Source organism: Dipodomys merriami, unplaced genomic scaffold (genome assembly GCF_024711535.1).
Source record: "Dipodomys merriami isolate MVZ:Mamm:240054 unplaced genomic scaffold, mDipMer1.0.p SCAF_2093, whole genome shotgun sequence".
Taxonomy (NCBI): domain Eukaryota; kingdom Metazoa; phylum Chordata; class Mammalia; order Rodentia; family Heteromyidae; genus Dipodomys; species Dipodomys merriami.
In genome coordinates, this window is record NW_027203486.1 from 31848 (window position 1) to 53356 (window position 21509).

The following is a 21509-nucleotide window of genomic DNA, read 5'->3' on the forward strand; positions in this document are numbered from 1 at the left end:
ATCTCTCTTGATACCCAGCAAACTGCCAATGTTTTGTGTACATTCATGTACACAAAATAAGCAAATAAGGGAGACTTCTAATTTTTCTAGGCCTAGAATCTAACTTGGATTTACAGATAAATATAAATTAGGTTTCTGAAACACAGTTTCAAAACACAACAAACTTTCTAAGCGTGCAGCTACCAAATAAACGAAATCAAAGGCAGACTTTTGCATTATTCATAATTTTTTCCAAGATTGTCTCAAAAGACTGTTGCCAACAACAGTGCTACTCTTGGTACTCTAGCAGGCTGCATTAGCAGCTGTTGAATTCTATTTATCCACATGTGCAACCACCTGCACCTGCCTCATTATCTCCTGTAGTGTGGTCATGCCTGAGCATCTATTTGTGCATTGCAATGTGTTTGTCTGAATTTCCTTTCAGAGGAGCAGGGGCATTCACATAGTCGATGTAAAGAAAGCACTGGGAGCTAGAGACATAGCTCAGTAGTAGAGTACTTGCCTATCATGTACAAGGCCCTGGTTTCCATCCCTAACACTAGGAGGTGGGTCAGGGAGTGTGGAGGAAGCACACTGGATATAATGAAGTTGAGAATAACTTGACTGTATAGTATTAACATTTACTCTCCAGTATGGTCTGCAAAAGAACTTTTGTACTAGGAAAGTGTAAACTGAATGTAATTGGATTGGGGTGGGGGGGAGGAAGAAGCTATGTATAAAATTAGAAAAGGACTTGTCTTGACAAGGAGACTGACAATTTATGCTTGCAATTACACATAAACTTAAAATCAAAACAAAAGGAAAATAAAACAACCTTCTCCAAATTAAAGGCTAAACTAAGCACTTCTAAAGATGTGGTCTCATGGACTAGAGTAAGGTGTATTGCTGTTATTGTATGGTACTGTAAACTGCAAATGTTTTGACAAAGGTCAATAGGCAGATCAAGAAATGTACAATGGGAACTAATAGAGAGAGTCTATGCAACTTGATTGTACTCCGTGTATAATGAAAAATGAGTTTTCAGAAAAGGAAACATGTTTCAGAATAACCTTGTCTCATCATTTTTCCATAAGCTGAAATGTCAACTGGCTGAATCAGGTTGATCATTTCTGTCATCTTTTTTTTTTTGGTAGGGGGAGCTGGAAAACTTTCTAGACACACATTTGTGAAATTACACAAAGAAACAGTCACTTAAAATAATCAGAAATGGTCAAGTATCAGTTAAATATAGACTTAGACACTGAACTAAATTAGGCACGACATTAAAAATCGTATTATTTCTTACACCATTTTCTACATAGGGAGTAAAAATTATTTTTAAGTCAAGATTTTCTCTTTCTAAAGTGCAGTTTGCAGTTAAGAGCAGTGAATTAAGTTTTATGAAGACAAAACACATTTTACATAAGAATCTAAGTATTTGTGAAAGAAATTATGCAGCCAGAACATCTTGAATGCCTACTGATTGAGTTTCATGGAAATGACAAAAGCAAAGAAACATATCTCTATATTTTCAAAATGTCTTAGTAATGTTTTCTTTATTTTATGTCTTCCCTAAAGGTTCACTGTTTACTTTGTAAACTTTAAAGTGCTTTATCAATCTAGTTTTAACAGGATTTAATTGGAAAAAATGACTATTTAAAGGCCTTATTTCATTAAGGATTCAGAAGCAAAGATCTTCAGATATAATTTTAAAAGCATTGATTTTCTTATAGACTCAAAAAGCAATGCTGTGTGGTAAACTAAATAATGTGCCAATCTAGTTCCCTGGTTTGAACACTGTACCACTACCATGTGAGGTTGTAATGGGGTTTGAATTCAGGGCTTGGAGTTTGCTGTGGAGGTGGCTCTACTACTTGAACATCACACCGGGTACAGTGTTTTTTTGTTTTTAAATAACTTCCAGTAAGTTTATATTTACTTCAAAATAAAAAGTTAAAAACAAAAGGTAAACCCATATTTAGATAGACATTACAAGGGGACCAGATCACACTTAAAATTTCTTCTTGGTAGCTTAAACACATCATTCTTTATTTAAATGAGGCCTGTTGGAAACATAGCTACCTTTTTCAACTGAAAGTATCCAAAGTAAAGATAAACAATGGAAGAGGTTTTGTGAGTTCCATTTCTTGCAGTCTCAGCTTTGTTACTCAGGAAACTCAGTCTTTGAAAATTACCTTAATGCTATGTCAACAGAATTTGTTTTGGAATCAAGTGCCTCTGTTGATAAGCCAAAATGAACATCTTAATGATAATACTAGAAATTGATTTAAATTTAATTTCCATTCTTTTTTTTTTTTAACAGATAAGTACCATGCAGAATGAGAATAGCCGACAAATATTCTTCGGATGTCCGATCTTACTTGAGCTCATTAGAAAGAGGACAGAACTTCTGCCACCTGTGGGTTCTTTCAATTCACTACTCCAGTATGTTAACTCTAAGTACTCTTTGTGGGTTATGAGCTGAATATACCATGGATAAACAGACAGTATGAACCATGGTACCTCTGGGGGAACAGAGAGAGATGTCCTTCCTTCCTTGTGTCCAATGTTAAAGAGGTTCCGAGGGTTGTTTTGAAGTAGTCACCAACCTTAAGGTAGCAGTGAAATTCATCTTTCTGTTTAGCTTTAAGTATGCAGTATTTTTTCAACGCCTGAAATTTACATCTATTTTGCCATTGTCTAGCCAAACTATTGAGATATTAATTATTCAATCTCATATATTTTGGGGGAGTATCTAGTTGGCTTTAAAAATTCTTTGTTGGTTATTTCTGTATAAGGTAGACAAGGACATCACATGTGGTAGTGTGCTCTAAAGTCAACTGAAGGTCAACAATTCTCACTCTCATTTGTAAACCCTGAACTAAACATCTGATCATCTCACTGACAGAAGAAACAGAACAGAAATGAGTAGGCCCTAGGATCCTAAAAATAATAGTTATCCTGTGTTGTGAGGTCTTATTAACAGCACACTGCAAATGATTCGCACATATAATGAAAACCAAACAGCCCCCATGACACCATGAATGAAGTACATTCTAGCACAGAACTCTTTTACATTTCTTAAATTGTCAGCTTTCTCTCATCAAGTTCAGCCATCATCAACATTTCATTAACTCCTGATGAATCACGAGGTGATGTAAGAGATAGAAACATAGCTTTCTCTCATCAATAACAGTGATTTGATTACCCTAGCTTATTCCTGTGCTCACATGGGAAGCAGATCAATGTAATTCTGTTAAAGCATTAAAAAGGGAATTAAAAAATATATAAATATAATTCGCTTTTTGGGAAATTATTTTTTCCTTAAGGTTGTCCTCTTAACTCATTGTGGAAGGCATGGACACAATTGGGAAATGAAGCAACTTTTGTGAAATCAAGTTGTTTCGCCTGGTAAAGACAATTGCAGGTTTCCATTACGTGATCTAAGTTCTTCTAAAACCTTGATAGTGGATGCTACATCCTGGGGCTGAGAATTTCCATGGCTGTGCGTTTCAGTCCCAATTTTAAACCTTTCAAAACGTAGTTGCTCTCTTTGATATGAATGTGCCATGTTCTCTGATGTAGGCTCATAGGTCCAACTAACTGAAAGCCTCAATTTGTAGCAAGAAGAAAAGCGAGGCTGGGGACACAGCACAAACGGTGTTTACGCCACTGAAGTTCTTTTGAAATGGAAAGGCTCTGCATGAGGAGGCGAACAGTTATGCCACTGCCTCGCCAATTCCAGTGAGGAGCTCATCTTCAATGTAGTGTTCAACGTAGGTGGCAAAACTGTAATTTTTTCCCTTTTTTGAAACTATTTTTTTCTTCTTTTATTTTTGAAATTCTCATCTAAGCGACAGTTTCTTGTACTATAGTGACTCCTGCTGGGAGAGGTAAGTTGAAGTAGCTGAAGGTCTCTTACAGATATATCAACTCCCGGCCAGTAAAAAAGATGTCCTAAACGCGGGAGATGGAGTTAAACTGTTCCCCTACCTTGGACGCAATGGTTTCTTTCATCACTAAGAACAAACCCCTAGGTTTTACAATTGAGACTGAGAAACTAGTACAGTACTTGTACAATTTTTGATCTACAGCATCACGACGTGAAGCTGCAACAATTAGATGTAAAGGGTCCATTCATGAGGAATAACATCACTTTGACCCTTTGTGTTAGCTCCTACTGCTAATCTTTCCATAAGCGTGAACTTACTTTCAATTTGAAGAAGATGAAAAAGTCTTTTGCAAAACCCCAATACTGTTTTCTGATCTATGTACCTGAATGGAGAAACGTAGTCTTACCTCGTTTTTTTCCACTACAAGCCAAGCTACTTGTAATCCTTCCAAACCTTTAAAGGGGACCTCTCTTGTTAGCATCTCCCAGAGAACCTGGAACAAAAAAGGAAATGGAATTTTTATTCTAGTGCTTTATACTTTGGGTACATTACTGAAATTTTTATAAAACATTAATTGTATCTAATTGTCAGACATAACCAACCCCATTGGTAGAAACTTGAACAATATATATATATATATGCTCATACATTGAATGTCTTCCATATATTATATACTTCTTATATTTTTATATGTAAAGGAAAAAAAACTTAGTTTATGTAGAACCAGACAAAATTTTATGTAATAGGCCTAAGTTATTTAACTTGATCTTCTGAGATGTTAGAATTTTACGTTTTCACAAATCAGATTTTATATTTTGTTAACCAAAAGTATTTCTAACTTCAATTTCTTATACATTTCTCTATAAGAAAATAAGTGGGAATTCAACAATAGTTTCAAATCTCAGTCACATTTCCCTGTAAGAAAATAGCTGAGAATTCAATAATATTTTTTAAAGATTCCATAATGGCCTCATCAAAAATAAATAAATAAATAGAACATCCAATCCAAATCACTGGCAAGCCTATCTACCTCCCAATAGTAGATACTTGCAAGATTACAACATTTAAGTTTTGTGCTTTGGACAAATTTCCCTCAAAAGAAGTCAACCTAAGAATACATGTTCATGTGCCTATAATGTAATTTAATTCTACCATAATCTAAAAAGTACTTATACATGTTTGTGCTTATGTAAGTTTATACGTGATTTCAACTCTCTGCAGTCCTTGAGATCAATATGTTAATACATTTGCCCAAAGAAAGTATATTGGTGCTAGGAATGCTGCTGATGCTGGTTTCACTGTAAACACTAAGTAATGGTCATCTGGACACTCAGTAACTTTATTTATATAAATGGTTATCTTAAAAAATGCTTTTGAGGCATCTCAGGCTGTCCTCAAACTCATGATCTTCTATCTCAGCCTCTTGACTCCTGTGATTATAGGTGTGTACCATCATGCCTCTCTGACATACAAAGTCTGAGTCTACCAATACTTTGCAAAGTGTGAAAACAATGACCAATAACAATCATGATAATAGCTACTGGTTTTTACTGAGTACCTACTATGTTCCAGGTACCTTAATGTGTCATTATAATCAATATGGATCCTATTCGATAGACATTATCCTCATTTTATAGGTGAGAAACTAGGGCTGAAGAAAGTTAAATACATCTGCCCAAAGACATTCAGGTAGCAAGTGGCAGAGCTAGAACAGTAATTGCTACCTCACCATGATGGTCAAGCTCTAAGCCCACAGAAGCTAGAGAAGAAGAAGATGATGCACTACAGTATCACCTTATTAGCATGGAGCCATGGAAGTGAGGAGAATTAGGCAGCCTGAGATTAGATTTTCCTGGTTTAAAACACAAAAGCCTATTTCTAAGTGAGAATGTAGATGGGATATATGTACTATTTATTTGAACAAGGCTTAGAAACCTTTAACTATGAAGCCACTATTTCTTCAGCCGGCATGTAACCTTATTGGAGGCAGAACATGGTAAATGAATACTGGCTAATATGAAGATAATTAGCAAGAAAATCAGGGAAACTGGCAGATGCTGCTCAAGCAGGAAGAAAAAAAAACTCACTGAAGCTTCTTTGGGCTTTTAATCAAGTGTGTAAGGTACTTCTTCAGAAGAGCTACTGAATAATTCTGAATAATTCTGTCTGAGTCACACAAGTGATTAGGAAAAAGTAAGGGGCATCTCAGAAGGAGACAAGCGTAGTGATGGCTGCCAGGAAGGAAAGGGTGAGGAGAGCCAGTACAGGTACGCAATCACCCTGCCATACGCCTGCGCAGAGGAGGTGGGGAGGGGCTGCAGGAGGGCTGAGCAGGAAATGAAACTCTTCAATTTACTGCAATCACTACACCATGGTGCCGGGGCTGGGAGGGGCAAGGACAGCAAGAGCAAGCAAATGAATAGAAGTGGCATTCCTACAGAGTTTGGGAATTAAGAAACAGCCTTAAATAAATCAAATGTTCCAGACCACCAAATGCTCTAGTGAACAGCCTCATGCCTCCTCCTTTCTTGGTTTGACTGGTAAACACATTGCACACACATGTGTGCACGTGCGTGCACACACATGCAAAGACTGGATTTTGTGGGGATAAAGTACAACATTATGAATTTCAGGAATTAACACCAGGAAAAAAAAATTATTCTTTTTTAGTGTTTATTCCAACATTCTCCTCTGGAAAGTAACCTAAATCTAATAAGACTTGAACTGTATTTCTCTAAGAGATCTTACCCTGAAAAAATAAGACAATTTCATTTTGCATCTTGTGTCTCTGAGGAGTTACCAAAACCCAACTAGCTGATGAACAAACCACAAGGAATCATCTTATCCATGAGCTCACCATGAACTTCCATGTTCAAAATCTCCAACAAAGCCTTCAGCTTGATTCCAGTGCCACATCTTATCATGTTTTCCTTTCATTCATTCATGTATGTATGTATGAATGTATATATGTATGTATGCATGCATGCATGCATGCATTATGTATGTTCCAGTAATAGGGCTTAAACTCAGGGTCTGAGTGCTATCCCTTAGCTTTTTCTGATCAACGATATTATTTTCTGCTCAATATATTCAAAAGATATTATCCATGATCCTGTTTAGGAGAGAGTTGCTTATAGTAAGAAAAGATCAAGCTACAGAAACATGCAGATCTTTTTTTGCTGTTGTTGTTGGTTGTGGGATTTGAATTCGGGGCCTGAGGGCTATCCCTGAACCACAGTGCCACTTTTAATTTTTCTGGTGGTTAATTGGAGATAAAGAGATAAACTTTCCTGCCCAGGTTGGCTTAAAACCACAACCCTCAGGTCTTAGCCTCTTAAGTAGCTAGTATGAGGCACCAGTGCCCAGCTGCAATTATTTCCTTTTATTAATTCCCCAGGTTTGGAAATATACCAAAAAGTAGGTAGAATGAGATAGGATAGCTTTTTCTATATTCAACAAAATGACTTTTGGCACATTTAAAAAAAAAAAGGTAACTTTGTTGAGAAGTCACTTGGAAGTCTAAAAATACATTAAATGATGCTTTAGAATACCAGGGAGGACAGTGCAGGCCAAACATTACTGTGATCTTTCACCTTAAAAATATTTTCCAACTCATTGTATATTGAGATGTCCTCAGAGCATAACTGGGCTCACAAGAAAAATTTCTATTTCCAGTTTGCAGAACAGAAACTTGGACGAAGCTGTGTGCTTCTCCTGCCTTTTCTCTTGAGAACAATAGAAAGCCATTACCTGAGCCCAGCTCGTTCTGGAACAGGGCTCTCCAACAAGAAAGGCTGCGTCTTAAGCTACTGGGTTTTGGCTAAGAAGCTTCCAGAAGCTAATCCTTTCTGCCTTGTCATTAGGCTGGCTTTGTTTCTAGACGGTGGCCCGGCCTTGTGTTCTCAGAAGGTTCATTTTTTTTTCAATGATTTTTGTTTGCCTGAAGTCTTTTCTAATTTTTTTGTGTGTGGATTACACACTAAATGTACTTTCTGGCTCTCTCCACAAGAGAAGTTTTCATGAGAGTGTACAAAAATCTCCCTTCTTACAAAATGGAGAGGAACAATAGTAATGTTTATCTGCTTAGAAACAAGGATCATGAGACCCATTTCTGGCACTGGCTGTGTGTTTATTTTAAGGCAGTCCACGGCTAGCTAGTTTTCCCATGTGTTGTTGTAAGAAGCAACACAGATTTATCCAGCTGGGGAGGTCTAGTACTGTTAAGAGAGTGTAGCAGGGACTAAATTCTTATAGCAAGTCGAAAAAAAAAAAGCCCAGAAAAATAAAAAGCAAAAACACATTCCAACTTGTGGGTAACTCTTTAAAAAATCATCTTGTCCATCCGTGTGTGACTGCTTTGTACATGGAGAGGTCTCAATCAACAACTTTGGGATGTTGTATGTAACCAGATGCTCCTACTAACACAGGCGACCTGGTCAACCTCCTCCTTTAGAAAGGATATTAAAGGACACATTTTCCCTAGATAGAGGTAATTTTCAAAGATGATATTACCACAAACTTCAAATCCTAACCACAGCCCCATTGTAATGACCATCCTCTCCTGTTCATTGATGTCATAGCTATTTTGAAAGCACAAATGCTTTCATCATGTAAAAAAGTCTGACACTGCTCAAACCAAGGGAATCTGGCAGGAATGGCTTGTACTTTTTCTTTTACTAAAGCATTTGTTTAGAACAAACAGAATGAAAGGGGCCAACAACATTAAATATAATCTTGAATTCTTATTTGTAATTAATTTAGCATGTATAAGTACTTCTCTGAAGACAGCTCTGTCAAAAGAGCTCTCTGCATGATGTAAACCAGAACTCTGACCCAATCTCTCACTTCAACACAGAAATTTTTGGGGTTTTTGTTTTGTTTGTGCCAGTACTGGGGCTTGAACTCTTGGCCTGGTTGCTTCCTTGAGCTTTTTTGCTCAAGGCTAGAGTTCTACCACTTGAACCACAGCTCCACTTTGGCTTTTTGCTGCTTAACTGGAGATGATAATCTCACAGACCTTCTCCCTCACTCTGGCTTTAAACCTTGATCTTTAGATCTGAGACTCATGAGTAGCTAGGATGACAGGTGTGTGCTAGCAGTGCCTGGGAGAAGTTGCTTGCAAGAAGTCACTGGGGAGAAATCTGTGCTCAGCAGTTTGGGAAGAGCTCTGGCATGTATATGGATCTGATGCTGATATAGTCCTGTGGCAGTGTCTGAGGCAATGTGATTCTCAGGCAGCACTTAGCATCTAAAATGCTCCATCAGCTACAGAGCTGGCTTCCATAAATTAAATTATTTGATAGATTTGTTAAATCTCTTCCTTAATAAAACCAAGCCAAACCAAACTCAGGTAAATCAGCCCGCCAGACACTGCTGGTTCAAGCCTATAATCCTAGTTACTTAGGAGGCTGAGGTCCGAAAATCAGTTTGAAGCCAACCCAGGCAGAAAATTCTGTGAGACATAGGACCTATGCTAATGGACACGTACTCTATCACTAAGCTAAATCCCTAGCCCCCCGCCCCCCCAAGTCTTATATTGTAATAAGTCTCCCACTTTCAGTTTCTTCACAAGATGAATGCATGATATAGTAACTTTTGACATAGGAGATAATTTTAGAATCCAGTCTCCTTTAGAACTATTGCTTTATTTTTTCCTTCTTTCAATGAGAATGACTTCAGTACTAGCTATAATAATGCATAGTTTTCATTCTTAGAAACACTCAGAATTAGAGCGATTAATGTTACCATTATCTTCCAGTCTTAAAGGTTAGTCTAGCCTTAAACTAAAACATATATTTCATTCTTGAAATTATTCTTTTTCAATAGGTGACAAAATTAATCTCTGGTACGGTTCCCTGGTATACACAGGATATGCTATGATTTAGAAACAAACTAGTCAATTGCAAAAGCCTCCTAGTGATCTCAGACAGAAATAAATACCCAGACACTGCAGAAGGGACAGGCGTGCGCCTGAACTCACACTCTCCTCTCCAGCCAGCAGCAAGCACCTTCGGGAGGAGCATGCACAGGTTCAGGATGAAGAGAGTGCCCAAACTAGTCTGTTTCTTGTATTATTATAATGCAAACATCCTATGAAAAGTGATATGAATAGAGAGCCTGTCCATACAGAGTCTAAATAGAGGGAGAACGAGACATAAAGGTAAAAGATAAAAATACTACTTTGGAGTTTTTAAAGTATATATGGTATTTTAGGAAAAAACTTATCTTCAAAGAAAGGTAACAAGTTCATTTCTCTGGCAATAATGATGCTCATTCCTGGCTTCTTTCTCCCTCATAAGGCAGGAGAACAATCCTGCTTCTTACCTGGGTCTTTCCATGCTCTTTCCTTTCAAAGATCATCCTCCCCCACCTCATGGTTCTATACTTGATGTTGCTCTGTTCTCTTGTTGCACCTTAGAATCACCTCTCAGGTAGCCATTATTACTTCCTAGCATGGCATTGCTTGTGCAAGGCCATCTTGTCCCAAGTAATTTTCTTCCATAGTTTTAGAAATTCATACAGCAGTTTCATGGTTGACACTCAAACAATTCCTATTTATTAACTCACTTTGGCAGATCTGTTAGTGGTCTGTTAGCACTTAAGCAACGATTACAAAGACAACTTGTTCCAACTGATTAACTCCACTGAATTACACAAACAGTCTACAGGCTTCTTTCCCCCCCAGCAAAAAAAGCCCACTGCATAGAGTCCATTAGGTCCAACATGAATTCAAGTTCAATCTAATTTTTTTCTTTTTCTTTTTCTCAAATAACTTGGATACATAAAAGTGATCAGAACATTTTGGCAATCAGGAAGTTCTCTTCCTGTGCCCCTGCTCTAGGCATGCCTCCAGAAAGAGCAGTCATATCTCAAGTGAAACTAGGTTAAGATGGTACCATCTTTATTCTTTAGGCTGATTGCTCTATGTATGTACTTTGGAAAATAAGAAATGAGAAACAAACTTACCACACCATAGGAATATGTGTCACAGGTTTCAGACACAGGGAGACTCTGGATAACCTCTGGAGCCATCCAAGGGAAAGTTCCAACCAAGGACATGTGTGTTGTATGGTTGTGAAACCGTGAGGCACCAAAGTCACAAATCTGAGAACAGAAGAACCAGAATCAGCTTCCTACTGCCCTATAATATGGGAATATGAAAAACTGAAATGAACAGAAATTAACCACAAGTTTGTGTGTGTGTGTGTGTGTGTGTGTGTGTGTGAGAGAGAGAGAGAGAGAGAGAGAGAGAGAGAGAGAGAGAGAGAGAGAGAGAGAAAGTGTCCTGGGGCCTAAACTCAGGGTGTGGGCACTGGACTTGAGTTCAAGGCTAGTGTTCTACCTCTTGAGCCACAGCTCCATTTCTGGCTTTTTTTTTTTTTTTTTTTGGTGGTTAACTGGAGATAAGTCTCAGGGACATTGCTGCCCCAGTGGGCTTCAAATCTTGATCCTCAGATCTCAGTCTCCTAGGTAGTAAGGATATGGGTGTGAGCCACCTGCACCTGGTTGTTTAACTCATTATTTTTTTTGTTGGTCGTGGAGCTTGAACTCTGGGTCTGGACGCTGTCCCTCAGCTCTTCAGCTCAAGGCTAGTACTTTGCCACTTAAGCCACAGCGCCACTTCCAGCTTTTTCTGCTTATGTGGTGCTGAGGAATTGAACCCAGGGCCTTATGCATGTGAGGCAAAAACTCTACCACTGAGCCACCATCCCAGCCCTATCAATTTTTTAAATTAAAGGAGAGAATCTTACCTTCAATACTCCATCAGCAGCTATAACAACTAAAGAAAAAAGATATGACTATCATTATTTTGTTTGAATAGTTGTATACTAAACAAAAGCAGAATCTATTATATCCAGCTTTAATATAAAAGTATAGAATATAGAAAATTAAAGTCTTCTTCCTTCTCTTAGGGAAAATTCACAAAAAGTTAAGCCTAGATGCCTTCATTGTGAGTATATATGCATACCTATCAAATACATAGGGTTGGAGACATGGCTCAAGTGGTACAGAGCCTGCCTAGTACCTATAAAGCCCCAGAGTTTAATCCCCAGTACCACCACAAAATGCCCCCCTCACAAGCTATAGTATTTAAAAAATAGTGCTGTTATATAACCTTCATGCTGTGTATATGGGTAATTGATATTTTCCATTTATTTTATTTACTTATTTTTGTGCTTGTAGTGGGGCTTGAACTCAGGGCCTTCAATTTTCACTTGGGTTTTTCATTCAAGGCTGGTGCTCTACCATTTCAGCTACATTACCACTTCTAGTTTTTTTTTTCTGGTTAACTGGAGGTAAGATTCACACAGACGTTTCTTCCCCTAGGCTGGCTTTAAACTGTAATTAGATCTCAACCTCTGGAGTAGTTAGGATTACAGGCATGAGCCACCAGTGCCTGGCTAACATTTTCCTTTATTAATCATGGGCTTAATTATTGATTTAATTAATCACTAATTTCCTATGGAAGATTTAGAATATACTAAAGTCAAATGATTCCTTTAGATTGAAATTCTGAGCAGTAACTGAAAATTTATACTCATACAACTCTGATACATCCTAGTAGATTTTAGACTATTTCCTAATGAGTTCCCATTAGCCAAGTATGTCTCACAAGTGTTTAGTTCCAGGAAGCTTCTGTTTAAGAAGAGGCAAAGGCTAAGTGATGACCTGGAAGAGGGCAGGATAACTAGGTAGAGCCACCTGATAGGGTTACTGTGTGTGTTGTGGGACCACTGATGAGTAGCAACTGCCAACAACTTTCCCTGTTTGGCCTTCCCATCCCCCATCAGGTACATCCCTGGGTCTTCTTCATCTCCTTGTCCTCACTACCTATTCTAAGGACCACACTACTAGCAAATATCCATTTTACCTTCAGTGGTCTAAAGGTTTCCTAAAAAAGAAAAAAGAAAACCAATGGTTCTTCTCATTACTGAGACCCATTTAGAAAGCACAGAAATTATTCATTGATAGTAAGGTTGTCCCCCCACCCCCATCCAATTACTTTTTATTTTTTGGGGGGGGGGGAGTCCGGTCGTGGGGCCTAAACTCTGGGCGCTGTCCCTCAGCTCTTCAGCTCAAGGCTAGCACTCTACTACTTGAGCCACAGCGCCACTTCTGGCTTTTTTCTTTTTGCTTATGTGGTGCTGAGGAATCGAACCCAGGGCCTCTGGCATGGAAGGCAAGCGCTCTACCACTGAGCCACCTTCCCAGCCCCCAATTACTTTTTAAGTAGCCACTCTGTTGTTTCTTTAACTAGTTCTGTTCAAGCTAAATAATCCTATTGCCTTTCTCCAATAACTCTGAAATGATGTAATGGAAGAAATCCTGTTACCATTCCTACTTGGAGGTAATGTCTAATCCTCCAAGTTATTTTAAAATGCTCACACTCCAAAGGATGATAAATAAACTCCGGGGGAACAGAGAGAAGAAACCCACAAGCATGCCAATCATTTGGGGGCCCTTCTCCAAGAAATGGGCACAAGTGACATGAAGAATTTTTCACCATACAATTCAGGAGTAACAAAACTCAAGATTGTGGGCCTAGAGAACCATCTAAAAATAGAAGACTAAAAATACACTCTGTCCACTCTGACCCAGCAGTACCTCATTCAGAAAACAGAGATGTGTTAAAAATTTGGCTGAAAGGTATCAGCTAAACAGTTCTTATAATAGAAAAAAAAGAGACATAATCAATCCAATATACACAGTCTGTGCTATTCATACTTCAGAGCAGCAGGCAGCTTCTTCAACTAATATTTTGATTTCTGATATTTACTGAAAGTGGAAAGATTTCATGGTAAGTCAAACTATAAGTTACAAGAGAAAGCACCATTCTTATCCCTATGTACAGGTACATGCCACTTATTGAGAAACAGGTAAAAGAAAACACATATGACTACATTACCATTTCTTGACTTGAGATCCCTGTGAATCACCTTGACAGGAGCCTCCATGTGTAAGTAGTGCATTCCTTTTCATGCAAGAAGGAAAAAAGGCCTATTAGTATTTCCCAGCAACTCTGTGGCAGAAACTAAATCCATATATCCTATTTTTCCATGGTATTTGTAACAGAAACACCATAGAGTTCTACATTAGTCATATAATTTTAGTAAAATTTATATGCAATTTGATTGGGAATAGAGCTAGTTTCTTAAAATACCTAATCAGGACACCTAATCTTTTAGAATCTTCATGAAAATAGCTTTAGTAACTACCATAATTGGTGCTCTGTAACTAAGGTATTATGCTAGGAAGGGCCTTCTATATCTGCCAAAGTTTTGACTAGGTGGTCAGTTTTCATCTGGATGGCCACAGTTATCTAATTGCAGCTTAGTTCACTTTCTCTGTATTCATTCAAAAGAGCTGTGAGCAAAGACAGGGTAGGGGTGAGGAGCTGGAGGATTGATTAGTTATGGCTGGTTAAGGGTTTTGTGATCTTCTGATGGAAAAATACATAGTAGTAACTAAATATTTTATTATCTTCACAAAAATGTCTTGACACAAACAAAATTATCTCTAATTATTTTATCATTCATGATATTCCTGTAAATAAATATATAAGTTAACAAGTTTTATTATTTTAAATAAAAATTACACTTTATAAAAGACATATTGCATGGGCAATGTTCAAAAATGTTTGATTCTTTCTGTACTTATGTGCTATCTACTCACGTAGAATAAAGAAACAAACTTTTTTTAATGAAATACTTCCTCTCCCTTCATTTCTTAAGTTCTGTTTTCTGAACAATGAAAAAATAGTCTCTCTCTCCACCAAATCAAACAGGTCTCTTTTAATAATGATCTATCCATACACGTTAACTTAATAACTAGGTTTGGGTTTTTAACATTTATAGGACATTTTAATTTTATAAAGGTTAATTTATTAATGATCAACTCTTCTCCTGTTCAGGTTATTATATTTTGAGAAATCATGAAAGAGTAAAAAAATTAAAAAAGGAAGCCCATGCTATATAACAATATCAATGAAAAGAAACAAGTTAACAAAAGTATTGGCAACTTAAGTGGTATTCAGCAAAGTATAATTGGGATACATGGAATCTCATTTAATACGAAGTCCTACATATTTCAAACTGGAAAAACTGCAATTTGAGTAGCATTTAACAAACTTTATGATGCGATGTCATAATTACTTCTAATTTGTTTAGAACCAAATTCCTGAATGATTTTTCAGGAAGACTATTTAACTACTGGTAGAGGTAGAAATAAACACTTTCAGTATTTGCTGACAAATAAGGATTTCAAAACCCATGATTTAAGTATGAAAGCTTAAAATAAAGGTACTTTCTTCCTCATGGCAGATTACTATAAGAAAAAGTACCATAACTTATTTGTGTACATGTATGTGTGTATTGTGTGTATACACATACCTTTATATGTATGTATGTATATATACTGGACAGGGCTGAAGTCATACACACACAAACATACTTATACAGAATTTAGCACATTATTGCTATAGTAATTGCAATCATATAAAAATTCTATTTAAGTTACTGGGTGCCAGTGGCTTACATTTGTAATCTTAGCTACTCAGGAGACTAGAAGTCTGCAGGGGAAAAAAAGACCTGGGCAGAAAAAAATGTTCAGACTCCATCATGAAAAAACTGGCAGAAAAGCAGAGCTGGAAGTGTGGTTCAAGTGACAGTGCCAGCTGAGCAAGTATGAGGCCCTGAGTTCAAACTCTAATATAACAAAAAATAAATAAAACCTCCTCCATGTTCTTGTAGAACTACCTCTCTTGTTTTTATTACAAACCATTAAAAAGACTGATCGGGCCCTAGGTTCAAGCCCCATGACCAACAAAAAAAAATTTAAATAAAAAGATGGAAGAATATTTTCATCAGATACTCAAAGTTCCTTTAAAATATTTGATATGGGGAGATTTTGTAGATCCAGGCTGATCTGCCCCAAGTGTAGTGTGGTCTGCAGTAAATTCAGATGTCTTTGTGGCCCACCCCCATACTCTTCAAGGAAGAGAATCCTTTTTCGATTTGAGGCTATACTCTGTCAACAGCGATGATGTTGAGGAATGCCTAGTTCAAAAAAGCAAGAGTCAGCTCTTATTTAGGATGAATTATTCATTCTTTGATTTCTCAACATACTGTTACTTCAGTGGTTTCAATCCTGGTCAAACTGAAAGGCACAGGCTAGATTTGAAACAGGGTCAACAAAGTCAAGTTTTCCTACTTAATCTCTAACTTCTATACCTTCTATAGGGCAGAAGTCACTCCAAAAGCATTGACTTCGTTCTCCATTTATAGATCATCTCCATTTATAGATTATCCAAAAGGATTTTTCAATGTTACATATGACTTACATAGATAAGCCTCTTGTCAGCTGAAGCCAAGCATATTAGCACTTGTCTTTCAGATCAACTCACCAATCATGCCAGAGGGACTTTATTATTTTTTCAGGTTTGGACTCTGTTCAGGGGATCTACTCCTGTTCTTCTCTCCTATTCAGGACCTCTGGTTCCAGTTCGCTACTTAATCCTGTTTCTTCTCTTCCCTGCACAGTGCCAGTCCTCTTGAGAAACTTCAGATGATGGCAGAGCTATTCTGGAGCCAAGAGACTTGTCCCTTGGTCAGGGATAATGTGGCAGCACAGGGGTGGGTGGTGTTGTTACATGCCTGGACTTAGGGCCTGAGGTGGAGCACAGCTGGAAGAACAGTGGCCCATGGCAATTGATTTGTCTGCTGTCCCTCCATCTTATGTGCCATTGAATAATAAATGGTGAGGTGTCATTGCCTGAGCAATCACACAAGTTGATGTCTGTAAGGTAAAGTGCCCCAAGACAAGGACTGCACGCATGTACATTTACATTATGCAAGTATAGTACATTTCCTCAATGCTGCAGGCAGCTCCCAATAGTTCCTGAGATGCCAAGAAGTAACTATGATGTTTCATGAAACTGTCTTGAAGACTATGAAATTTTCAGGCTGATTTGGGATGCTTGATACATGAATACATGATTAAGTTCATTAACCCAACCAAAGCTTTGAGTATTCCATCCTAAACATAGAGTTGTTACTCTCCCTTCCCCCTCCCCTCCCCCCTCTTTTCCCCCTTTTCCTCCCCCCCTCCTCCTTCTTCTTCTCCTCTTTTTCCTTCTCTTCCTCCATCTTCTTTCTTCTTTCTTATTCATACTGGGGCTTGAACTCAGGGCCTAGGTGCTATCCCTCCCCCTCTGTCTCCCCCATTCCCTCCTCCTCCACTCCTCCTTGATCCCTCGCTTCTTCTTCCTCCCTCTCCCCCTCCTCTTCCTTTTCCTCCAACTCCTCCTCCTCTTCTTCTTCTTCTTCCTTCTCCTTCTCTTTCTCCTTCTCCTTTTTCCTGGGGCTTGAACTCAGGGCCTGGGCACTACCCCTTAGCTCAAGGCATGCATTCTACCACTTGAGTCATACCTCTACTTTTGGCCTTCTCCTTGTTTATTGAAGATTAAAGAGTCTCATGGACTTTCCTGCCCAGGCTACTGCTAACCACAATCCTCAGACCTCAGCCTGTTGACTAGCTAGGATTACAGGTATGAACCACCAGCTTCTGACTGCTTACTTTTCTTATAATAATTTACCATACAATAGCAGCATCTTACATAAAACTTTGAAAGCAATGTTTTCTCCCCCACAGACCCTTTTCAAGAATATGACAGGTACAGAGGAAACAAAATAGTCAAGGAAATATACCCAAAGAAAAACTATTATTTCTGGAAGTCACTGTGTGGCTTTGCCTTGCAGTGAAAGCAAAGCCTGGACTACTCCCCTTACAGAATGCCAAGGAACATTATATTTGCTTTGTAAAGAGATGTTTGTAGAGAAAGAAGTAATAAGATGCAAAGAAGTTAATTGCCCCAGTAAAATATGGACACACTTGCTTCCTAGAGGTTGCTAGAATACAAATGTAACTATCAGCACTCATTACTCAGATCAAGTTGTTTCCAAAGCAACTATGATGGTTATAAATAAAACCCCAAACTGTTCAGTTAGGAAAATGGAAAAAAAAGATAAAAATAAATGGAATTTGAACTGCTTTAGAAAGCATGAGTCTCTGCTGGAATTTGTGGAGAGAAAAGAACTAGGCACCTTGTTTAGAGATTTTGTGTGGTAAAAAATATTTCATTTCCGAGGGTGGTATCCAAGCTTACATTAAATACAAAATAAAATTGGAGTCACTTTTATACGGTAGAACCATTAAAAATTTTTAGAAAGTGGTTACTATTATATTATTCTGTATACAAAATGAAGAGTACTAATCCTATGACACATTATGTTTTTAGATACTTCCAGAGACTTTTTAGAGACTTCCAGAACAAGAACAGAATTTTGATATTTTTTCCCATTTGATACGTTAAGCAAGTTTATCGATTACGTCAGAGAAACAGCAAAAATATCTAATCTGGGTTTGCTGGTTTTGTCCAAGTTGAAGTAAAGAAGGAAAAGAGAGAGAGAGAGAGAGACAGAAAAGGCATTCAGGAGTAGAAAGGCAATGACCTAAAATACGTTTTAAAATATCTGTTCAGTAAGTTGGTGGTCTAAACAAAAAGAATATCTAAAGACACAGAAGAAGCTTTCTGACATAAATCTCCATGTGCCAATTCTATAGGAATTCTGTAGGATACGGCAAGGCAGCATTACCTTTGGCTACGTCGGTGGCCCACGTCATGATGTGATCCATGTCCATCTCCTCACTTCTGTTACTGTTGATATAATCATACAGCGACCCCAGAGAAGCATATTCTAGTTTAAAAGGACAAAGAAGTACATAATTAAAACCAAATTACATTTCAGAAATAGGATTTTATAGCTCTATTGAAAAAACATGTTAGAGACCTTAGGAAAAGACATCAAAATTATATATAACAAAGTTTCTAAAAAATTGCTGGGGACGGGCGCCAGTGGCTCATGCTTATAATCCTATCTACTCAGGAGGCTGAGATCTGAGGATCAAGGTTCAAAGTCAGCCCAGGCAGGAAAGTCTATGAAACTCTTATCTCCAATAAACCACCAGAAAACCGAAAGTGGTGCTGTGGCTCAAGTGGTAGAGTGACAGTGTTGAGCTGAAGAGCTGAGGGACAGTGCCCAGGCCCAGAGTTCAAGCCCCATGATCAACAAATATCTAAATAAATAAATAAAAATTAAAGTAAAAAATTAAAAATTGCCAGGTACTGGTAGTTCATGCCTAAAATCCTGAGACAGAGGTTTGATGCCAGCTGGGGCAGAAGAGTCTGTTAGATTTTTATCTCCAATAAATCAGCACAAAGTTGAAAGTTGGGGATGTGGTTCAAGCAGTAAAGCATCAGCCTTGAGCAAAAAAGCCAAGTGAGAGTGCAAGGCCCTTGAGTTTAAGCCCCAGAACCAGCACTACCCATCCCCCTCACCATGCCAAAAAAAAAAAAAAAAAAGTTAATGTCATCCTAGAAAAAGGTCTATCAAAGACAAGGCTGCCACAGAATGAACAGAAAACTTCAGTGGAGAATCAAAAGCCATTTATTTAGCTGAAACTGAGAAACATAAAAAGGTGTGGATTAATGTACTGGAAATAATCACAGGTATATAAATAGATATTTCTTTAAAAAGTTATTATTATGACAAATAATGTTCAATCAGAGTATATAGCCATGTCAATGAATCAAATCCTGGTTACAGAGTTTTCCAAATTTCAGGACAAAACCTCAAGAAAGTGAGAAAATTCCTTTCAAAATGGCTTTAAAGTAAAATTACATGCCATAAAATCCACCAGATCTCAGTGGTGAAATTCCAGGGCTGGGCAGTAACTACCATAACACAGTCTTAGATCTTTCTTACTATCCCTAACTCCTCCTCCCAGCGTTCCTCCCAGTCCTCACACTGGTCCTGGGAGCTGCCTTCCCTTTTTACAACTTAGCCTTTTCAGGGTGCTTCAAATGGGACCATACCAACTGTGGTCTTGGTGTCTAACTTCATTCCCTAAATGTAGTATTTTCATTGTGTATTCACATTGTGGCATGGAGCTAAACTTCATTACTTTACGTAGATGAATTTTATTCCTTTGTATGGATATACATTTACTAGCTGACAGACCTTTGGATTGTTCCAGGTTTGAGGTTATTATGAATAATGGACATTCAAGTCTGCAGGGGGAATGTGTTCATTTCTCTTGGATACACATATTACTGAGATTAGAATTGCAGGTCACAGGGCAAGTTTAGAAACTGTCAGATTGTAAAACTGTAGGTCACAGGGCAAGGTTAGAAACTATCAGCTTGCATTGCAAAGAGTCTGTATCATTTAATGATGCCAGCAGCAGTAAATGAGGGTTTCAGTCTCTCCACATCTTTGCCAACACTTGATATTAGCTTTTGCATTATGTTTTTTCTGGTGCCATAATCAATAGGGTACAATTCTAGCATATCTTGTAATCCCGTTTTAAAAAATGTAGTACCATAGTTTGAACTCATACTGGCTAGGCATGTGTTTATCTGTTAGTCATGCCACCAGATCTTCTTTGCACTAGTTTAGGTTTGTGTCTGAACTTTGGTACTCCTATATTACATTTCCTGATAGCTAAGGTGACAGGCGTACAATATCATGCCCAGCTCCTTCAGTTGATGTGGAGACTCACAAACTTCTTTGCCTGGACTGAACTGAAGCCCCAACTCCCCAATCTCAGTTTCCCATGTAACTGGATAATAGGCACATACCATCATGCCATTAATAGCTGATCATTCACAAATATTTTCCCTTGGGCTAGCCTCAAGCTTAGTTCTTTTTAGTTCTTTTTAGTTCTTTTTAAAAGACTGACTTGGTTATTTCTAGTTCTTTTTTCATTTCCATGTACAGTTTAAGATTGGCTTATAAATTTGTATGGAACTATCAACTGAGATTAACACAGCAATTATGTTGAATTTATAGATCACTTTGGGAAGAACAGTCATGACCAATAATATTCAATCTTCCAGATCATAAACATGTAATGTTTATTTATTTAGATCTTTAATTTTTCTCACCATCCTCTATGTTTAAATCTTACACTCATTTGTAAAATTCATTACTCAATTATTTCATTTTTTGAAGGCATCGTGAGTGGAGTTCTTTCTTAATTTTATCTCTAGGTTGTTCACTTCTAAAGCATTAAAAACAACTGATTTTTGATATTGCCTTTCAATCCCTGTGATTTTTAAAAATGTGTCACAGGACTGTTTTGTGTGGAATACTGAGGATACAAGTTGTCATTAAGATAGTTTTACTTTTTTCTTTCCAATATGAAGTCCTTCATTTTCTTTTTTCTGCCTAATTTGACTGGCTAGAACCTTCCACCCACTTCTGAATACATGTGGTAAGAGTAGAACCTCCCTTTCTTGTTCTCAGGCTTGGGAGAAACAGGAAGCTTTACTATTAAAAATGCTATTATCAGCTGGGTGCTGGTGGCTCAGGTCTATAATTCTAGCTCCTCAAGAAGCTGAGATCTGAGGATCACAGTTCAAAGCCAGCCCGGGCAGGAATGTTCATGATACTCTTATCTCCAATTAACCACCAGAAAACCAGAAGTGGCGGTGTGGCTCAAGTGGTAGAGCACTAGCCTTGAGCTGAAGAGCTGAGGGTCAGTGCCCAGTTCCAGAGCCACGACCAACAACAACAA

At 37.9% G+C, this 21509-nt stretch overlaps 1 protein-coding gene across 1 annotated transcript in view; it reads right to left on the reverse strand.

Moving 5' to 3' along the window:
• The window catches only part of LOC138833499 (mitogen-activated protein kinase kinase kinase 20-like), a 59260-nt gene that overhangs the window by 24698 nt on the left and 13053 nt on the right, over positions 1-21509 (reverse strand). Inside the window, exons 5-9 of the mRNA XM_070031769.1 lie at positions 18527-18628; positions 13780-13845; positions 11624-11652; positions 10839-10976; positions 4279-4365 (exon numbers count right to left, since the gene is read on the reverse strand). Of these exons, the coding sequence (XP_069887870.1) occupies positions 4279-4365; positions 10839-10976; positions 11624-11652; positions 13780-13845; positions 18527-18628 (422 nt within the window). The remainder of the gene's footprint in view (positions 1-4278; positions 4366-10838; positions 10977-11623; positions 11653-13779; positions 13846-18526; positions 18629-21509) is intronic.